We start from the raw sequence: 7,865 nt of genomic DNA on the forward strand, positions 1-7,865 counted from the left end.
GGGGACAGAGGGTCAGAAGCGGGGGCTGGAAGGGGAGGAGGCTGCTGGGGGCGCGGGCCACGCACCTGGCAAAGGTGCTGTCCAGGAAGCAGCGGTTGCGAAGCAGGCCAGCCCAGAGCTGCACGCCCACGATTCCGAAGATGAAGAAGACAAAGAAACACAGCAGCAGGACGTTCCCGAGCATGGGCAGCGTGTCCAGCAGCAGCGTGACCAGGATCCGCATGCCTGCAGGTGGTGGAGAAACCGGTCGGCACGGCGGTGCCCACCCGCTGTTCACACACGAGTGCCACGACTCTGGGTGGGGGAGACTCGCACCGGGTCCCTACACGGTCAGCAGGCAGGGACGGTGACACTCGTGGATCCAACCTGCACAAAGGACAGCAGGGCTGTGGGCCTGGGTCACGAGACTGGCAGCCCCCCCCACCCATGACTGCCAGAGCCCGGGGCCCAGCAGCTCAGGCTTCGGCTGCCTCCAGCGCTCAGGAGCCTGGGGTCTTGCAATGGGGGCAGGGCTCAGAGCGGTTCTTTCTTGCTCTGTGGGAACCACCGGACTAGGGCCCTGCACTGGAGGGACGGGGGTGGGGGCGGGGGCGCAGGGACCCCCAGGGCACGTGGTGGCTTTTCCAGAGACAGTTCTGAAGCCCTTGTTGCCTGGGGGCTGTGAGAGAGCAAATTAGTTCAGTCACCCCAGTCCTATGTACCCTCCACTTACCTGCACCCCCCAGATCTCAACAGGGAGAAGACAAGCAAGAGCCGGGGCTAAGGCAGAGAACAGCACTCTGGGCCAGGGGTGGGGGAGGGGGCAGGTGCTGAGGCCTTGGAGCCGCACCTGTGAAGTGGCCGATGGCAGAACGGGCCCCTGGAGTCACAGGGGTCGACCCACAGCCACGAACGGCTCTGAAGTTTCAGAAGTGGCAGAGAGGAAGATTCGTGAGGGACACAGCCAGATATAAACTGGCTCAAAGAGTCACATATGTGATCCAGGGATCAGAGTGGACCCCAGGAAGCCAGTGAGATGCAACTCTGCCCAGGGTAAGTGTGCTGTTTGGGACAGGGGAATGTCCCCAGAGAGAGGCCAGGCAGCCGGGAGGCAATTCTGGCCACTGCAGGCATTTAGCCTGAGAAGTGAATATCTGCAGAAATATCACTGCTCTCAAAGGTGGGCCCGCGTGAGCAGACCGAGTGTGTGGGGGTGCCAGGCACCGAGCTGAGAGCCACACACATCAGCTCACCTCACACGGCCACTAGTGTCCTGCTGTTACAGTTGGGGAAACTGAGGCTCAGAGAGGTTCAGTAATTTTCCCAGGCTCACACAGCATGTGGACTCTACCTGACCCCTGATAGAGCCCGGTGGGCAGGCGGAAGAGAGGCCCGGGGTCCCCCAGCACAGCACAACTCCATGATACCTGCTCTCTGGTGCTGCTGATGGGCCCCGGGGCAGGGGGTACTTGTCCCTAAAGGTGTGCGGCTTCTTCGGGGGGAGGACAGGCCTGGGGGCTGAGGCCTACCAGCTGGAGAGGCTGTGCGCACACGGTATGTGCAGACCCCCACGCACACATGTACAGACACACCTTACATGGTACCACGGACACTGCCCTCCTACCCAGAAGAGTAACAGCTGAATTCAGACACAGCATTGAATGCTCTGAAGACGGAAAAATCCCAAACCATCTCCGTGTAAGGACAGGGCACTTTTTAAACAAGCAGCCACGTGACTTCCCGGAAGCTTCTCTATGCTTCCCTGAAGCACCAGATCTCTCTGGCAGAGACAGGACCTGAGAGTAGTCACCGGCACGCGCCAGACGATGAGGTCATCAGGTCTGTGCAACCCCAGGAAAACCCCAAATGTCGTGCAGATGGGGCGTCTGAGGCCCAGAGTGTCCAGTCATCCTGCTGCACTGTGGGGACAGGACCCCCACACTCGGCCTGTCACACCCCAACGTGGTCGAGCGTGGCTGACCTCCCCCGAAGGGGCAAATCCTCAGGGCCTCCCTCCCCCAGGGCCAGGGTCTGTGCTGGGCCCAGAGAGTCCAGAAGCAGGCCACGTGACCTCCCGTTCTGTGCTCTGGGGGGCCCTTGAGAGCTCTCAGGAAGGCTGGAAGGACCCCCAGGACTGTCCCACGGAGGCGTCACTTACTGGGCACACGGTTGATGGCACGGAGGGGCCGTAGCACACGCACTGTCCGGATGGCGGAGAGGCTCACGTTGTGTCCGTCCAGGGAGTACTCCATCATGCTGGGGGAGGGGCAGCGGGAGAGAGAGGCTCGGGGGCGCCCAGGGGCGGACGTGAGCACACGCCTTCTCCAGGGCGTCCGCCAGCTGAGGCCAGGAGGCCCAGGGCGGTGACCACACGTTGGAGGCCTGGTCCCTGAGCCGTGCACCGAGCCTCCCTGAGTCACCACGGGGGCCCCTTACCACTCAGACCGTTTGCCTGTCCCCAGTGCCACACAGGGGGCCCCAGGAGCCGCGCCCCCTTCCCTGGCAGACGGCACCCCCATCCCCTTTGCTGGGGGGCCCCCGGGGCTTCCAGCCAGGCTCAGTCAGGCACTGGTGCCACCTCAGGGGCAGCCCTGACTTTGGGGCCACAGGGTCCGTACCCCGCCATGACGATAAAGAAATCCAGCCTGTTCCACGTGTCACCCAGGTAGCACTTCTGCCCGAACAGCCCCAGGGCGATCATCTTGATGATCATCTCCACCGCGAAGAAGGCAAAGATGAAGTCGTCGAAGGCCTGGCGGGAGGCGGGGCCTCAGAGGCGGGGCCTGAGAGGCAGTGCTGCTCGCCCCTCACCCAGGGGCTGCCATGGCCAGCAGGCTGCCCACCCCGGGCCCACCTCCAGGATGCTGCAGCGCTCCGACTGGCACTCGACGTCCTCGCAGGGCCGGAACATGCCCAGGGTCACGCAGTTGAGCATGATGACCAGCATGCTGACGTGCTCGAACCACGTGCGGCGGGCGGCGGAGTTAAGGGTCAACGCAGGAGGCTGAGACGCGGCCGCGGGGGCGCAGGCCAGGGAGCGGGACACCCCTGCGGTCACCACGGTGCCTACAGGCCCCGTCACCTGCGGAGCCCTCAATGGCCGCTGCGCCCACCCCATCCCCGGCACTGGCCACCACGTGCAGTGACCACATCATTCCCACGTGGGCCTCTGGACAAGCTGCCACCCCCTTGGGTGTGGACGATGGCCATGGCCCCTCTGCCAGGCTCCCCCCTCGCAGGCCAGTCACTCGGTGCCCAGCCCGGATACCAGCAGACGCACACGAACCACGAGGGGCCCGCGCTAACCCCCACGTGATTCCAGCAGGCGCGGGTGCCCCGCCCACAGCAGCTGGGATGAGGGACAGGAACTTTAGCTCGGCTCAGCCACCGGCGCGGAGGACCCGCATCCTGTGCGCCTGGATGGGCGGGGCCAGGGAGGACACCCCTAGCTGCCCGCGGTGACCGGCCACTCCGACCGTGTCCTGCTGGCAGGAGAGCGACCCGGTGGGGAGAGGGCCTCGGGAGCCAGGTCAGCAGTGAGTGCTACGTCCCCACGTACTCTGCACCTCGGCCACCCCGCGGGGTCCCTGGTTTGGGAGCCAGAGCCCACCCTGACCTGTGAGAACTCCCGGACATTCCAAGAGCAGCCACCAGGTGGCGCTGGGGCCCCACGCAGGCTGCACAGTGGCCTGGTCCAGGGTAGCTGTCTCTGTGAAGGGGGTGCACTGCCACCCCCACCCCTGCTGCATCTCCAGGAACTCAGGGAGCCGTGTGTCAGGGATGGGGGGAGGGCCAGGTAGCATGGGGGGCTGGGGCTCCACACAAACCCTGCGTTTGCACGCATGTAAGTCCACATGGCCGGGAGGGCTCAGGGGCACTCTGTGCACCCCACATGTCATCCCCACGGCACGAATCCCTGGACCCAGCCCCGCCTCTGAGGTAGGCTTTCTGTGGGGCTGCCCAGGCCGGAGAGCAAGGACAGAAGGGCAGTGGCCCCGGTCTCCAGAATCTGGGTCACAGGAGGGATAAGACCCGGGGAGCTGAATGGGGTCAGAGACACGGGGCATGAAGGAGGCTCCTCTGCAGGGGCTGGAAGCCTCCAGGGCAGGGGCAGGGGCGGGGGCCCACAGTGCAGAGCGCCGCGTGGTGCCAGGCCACCAGTGTAATTACGCTCCCACCGAGAGCGCCATAATTACAGTTAATGGGTTCAGCAGTAACAAGTGTCTGCTGTGCTCTCGCTGCGGAAAAACAGAAGTCAGCTCCCTGCTAAGGCAGCGCCCTGGCCCTGAGGCCCCACGAGGGGTGGGCCTGCCCACGTGCCAGCTCAGGTCCTGGCCGAGAAGGACGGCCGACACCCTGTGGGGCGGGGGTCGAGACAGCCAGGTTAACGGCGGTGCCCAATACCCAGGCGCACCTGCTGCATCTGCGCACCCTGGGGACCCCCGCAGACTGGGCCCCCCGCTCTGTCACGGGGTGCGGAGGCTGCGCATGGCCGCTGGTCCTGTCTCCACCACTCAGGCCACTCTCCTGGCCTCCGCACCCCTCTGTTCCCCGGCTGCTGCAGTGAGGGGGGCTTATGCGTGGACAGGACATCTCTGCGTGTCACGGGGATGGCCTTCACCCAGTGAGTGGCACAGAATGGCTGGGCAGACCTGCCCGCGAGGAGACAAAGCCCCACATCCCCACGAGGCACGGCAGGCGGGCAGGAGGCTGCGGCGGGCGCTGGTCGGATGGTGTGAGGGAGCGCACCCCACGCCTCCCTGACCCGGGTAGGCCCTGGGTCTGGGTCCTGAAGGTGCTCCCCCCCCCCGGCAGGGAGGCAGCGTCCACCAGCCTGGGCCCCCCCGGCGTGCAGTCACCCGGTGCAGGTGGGGGCTGTCTGCTCTTCGGAAGCTGGAAGCCCCTCTCTGTCCCAGCACGCCGGGCTCTCCCAGGCTGGGCTGCTCCCCCCCACCCCCGCCGCGTCCGACAGACGCCCTGCCCGAGCGGCAGGCTCCCTAGCCCAGGTGAGCCGTGGCCCCCCTGCTTTGCTCCCCACCAGCATCACGCACCCCCACCTGGGACTCCTGTTTCTCCGCTGCCTGATCTCCCCAGGCTCGCGCCCGTGCTCACTCACACCCCCTGGAGGCCTCCTGCAGGGGCGCGCAAACCAGGGAGGGCGTCCTCAGCCAGGAGGCGCCCTTTCCCGTCGGGTCATGAACATGCCTGCCGGCCCAGAAGAAACCCTCCAGCTACCCTCCACCCCTCACCAGCAGGGCCACGGCCACTCCCACCAGGCTGGCCCCTGGGACAGAGGCCAGGCAGGGACGGAAGGGGCAGGTACAGGCATCGCCTGGCCTGGGGGATTCTCGCAGGGGACCCGATGTAGACCCCGGAGCTGGTGTCAGGCAAAGCGGAGGATGTCCACCCTCAACAGTGGGGCAGGTCGTCTAAGCTCTGGGCTCCACTGGGCCAGGACGCAGGAGACCGTTGAGGTCAGGAGCTGGGAAGGGCCCTCACTCCCCACGAGAAGCCGCAAACCAGGCCCCCAAGAACTTGAAAAGACAGCCTGCTTGGGGCCCCTGAGCTGGAGTCCTACCTCCCCAGTTCTTACCAGACTGCTGGCAAGCCATGCCCACCCACCAGCTTCAGGCTCTTCCTGCCAGTGCCCGTCCTGTGGGCCCAGGCCTGCCTGCCCCGCCCAGGAGGCGTGTCCTGGGGGCTCAAGACCCCTCGGGCAGGAGTCTGGGTGCCCAGCCAGGAGGGCATGAGCACAGGTTCATCCAAGCAGTGGGGACACTATCGGGGTGGGGGGAGGCTGGGATAACCAAGCCGGGCAGCATGGCTCCAGCAACTGGAAAGTTCTCCATCCTTTGCCGAGACTGGAAACCGCTGGCCCTTCGGGGGTTACTGTGCTGATAATACAGCCTCTACAGCTTCTCTCTCCCCCCCCAACACACACCTGGGAGGGAAGAGAGACCCTAGGGACCTTGCCTCGGCCTGTGTAAAGGTGCACACGTGTGTGTGTGTGGTCCTCACAAGAAGCACAGGTCCTGTGAACCGCCAGGAAGCTCCCCAGAGACAGGGGTCACAGGGCTGAATCAGCCCCCTCCCCCCCGCACAAGCAAGGCCACCTTCCTCCCCCGTCACACCTTAGCAGGCAGCTGAGGACAGGCAGCGCCAACCGTTTACCCACCCAGAGCCCAGTGACTTCCGGAGACTTAATTACACAGATGGATTTTCTGGATTTTAATTAAAAATCCTTTAGGTTTTGAACCAACTTCTACAAACTAGAGTCAATTTCCACCGTGGGTCCAAGGAAGCCAAGCTGATGTACGGCCAGGAGAAGGTGGCCCTCTAGTACAGGGAAGGGCCATGGCGCTGCCCGGGCCTGGCCACAGAGCGGCCTGTGGGCCTGAGTCCAAAGCTCAGTGAGAAGGTCTCTCCCACAGGACCCCAGAGCCAGCGAGGCTCTGTGTGGCCTCGAGCCCTCTGACCTACCCTCTAGGACCGCCTTGGCCCCAGGGCCTTGGCCAGGCCTGCCCTACCCCTCGGGCAGGCTGGGGGCTCTCACGAATGAGACAGGGCCCCAGAGAGACTTGAGGAGGGGTCCCAGGGCCTCCCTCAGGGCTGGACACCCCATCAGTGGTGGAGGCAAGGGTCCTGTCGGGAGACCCCTGGGGCGCCATGCCCACCCTGTGGACCCCACACTCCTCAGAGCCCTTCCAGTATATTCCGCCCAGCGTGGCCTGACACCAGCCTCTCCCACCTCCTCCCTCCCCTTCAGGGCTCTGCTGAACCAGCGCGGCACCACCTTCCCACTTGCAGCAGCCACAGCCGTGGCCGGCCCCCTACCCCGGCGGGTGTGGGGGGGGCACAGTCCTGCCCCGAGGCTGTCGGCGCCAGGCTCACGGCCTCTGGGCGCGCGGCTGCAGCGCGCCCCGCACACACCCAGGGCCGGGCCGGCGGCCGCTGTCCGTGGTGCTGAAGCGGCCCTGCCCCGGGCGCTCGGGCTTGGTCCGTCCAGCCGCCCCCTCGCCTTCTCAGACGCCCAGCTGGTGAGGCAAACACACCGAGGGAGGCTTCGAACACGGCCCTGGCCGGCAGCGGGGTGCCCCTGCTGGGCTGCGGGGAGCAGGGCTGGAGCCACAGGGGCTCCGGAGCGCCAACGGGGACCCCGGCAGTCTGTGACCCTGCCTCTTCCCAGGGACAGTGGCTTCCAGGGTCCCGGAACGAGGCGGGGGTCCCTGCCTGCAGAGGCCTGCAGTGTGCCCAAAGGGTGGTCCTGGACCCCCGAGCCAAAGCCTCACTGTTAACATGAAGCGCCCATGGCCACCCAGCGCTGCTGGCCACCCAGACCCACGGCGTGGGCCATTTCTGCCCCCGCTCGCCTCTGAGCCCGAGGAGGGGAGCCTGACCCTGACACCACCCCGCGTGCCCCTCCCCCTCTCTGAGTCTCCGCTTCCCCACCCACCCGACAGGAGTGCGGCAGCTGGGCCTCCGGGGCTGAGGGGTTGTGGGAGCACCCTGCAGGCCCCATGCCCACCCCTCCCGCACCTGACAGGGCCACTTCACTCCCCTGGCGGGCCCCAGACACGGGGAGGGAGGGGACGTCGTGTCTTCAGCAGAGGGACAGCGACAGGGCATCTGGATACCCCTCACTGAGAGGCACGCACCAACGGGGAGCACAGCAGCCGAGCGGCCCCCACGCGGGGCATGTGGGGACCAGGCCCTGACCCCGCAGGCGGGGCTCCCGGAGGGGCTGTCAGGAGATCACGCGGATAGAGCTGCAAAGCTCCGTCTCCGGAAGACGAGAACGCCCCGAGCAGGCCGCCCCTCCCACCACCCTCGGGAGCAATCTGCTCAGCCAGCTAAGCTCCATTAGACCAAATCCACAACAGCCTGGC

The 7,865-nt window shown here is 66.0% G+C and overlaps 1 protein-coding gene across 1 annotated transcript in view; it reads right to left on the minus strand.

Annotated features, from left to right (window-relative positions):
* The window catches only part of CACNA1H (calcium voltage-gated channel subunit alpha1 H), a 71,489-nt gene that overhangs the window by 35,769 nt on the left and 27,855 nt on the right, over window positions 1–7,865 (minus strand). Inside the window, 4 exon segments of the mRNA XM_077762795.1 lie at window positions 66–225; window positions 2,138–2,235; window positions 2,598–2,731; window positions 2,834–2,945. Of these exon segments, the coding sequence (XP_077618921.1) occupies window positions 66–225; window positions 2,138–2,235; window positions 2,598–2,731; window positions 2,834–2,945 (504 nt within the window).

The sequence above is a fragment of the Crocuta crocuta genome, unplaced genomic scaffold (genome assembly GCF_008692635.1).
Source record: "Crocuta crocuta isolate KB4526 unplaced genomic scaffold, BGI_CrCroc_1.0 scaffold234, whole genome shotgun sequence".
In the NCBI taxonomy this organism is placed as follows: Eukaryota; Metazoa; Chordata; class Mammalia; order Carnivora; family Hyaenidae; genus Crocuta; species Crocuta crocuta.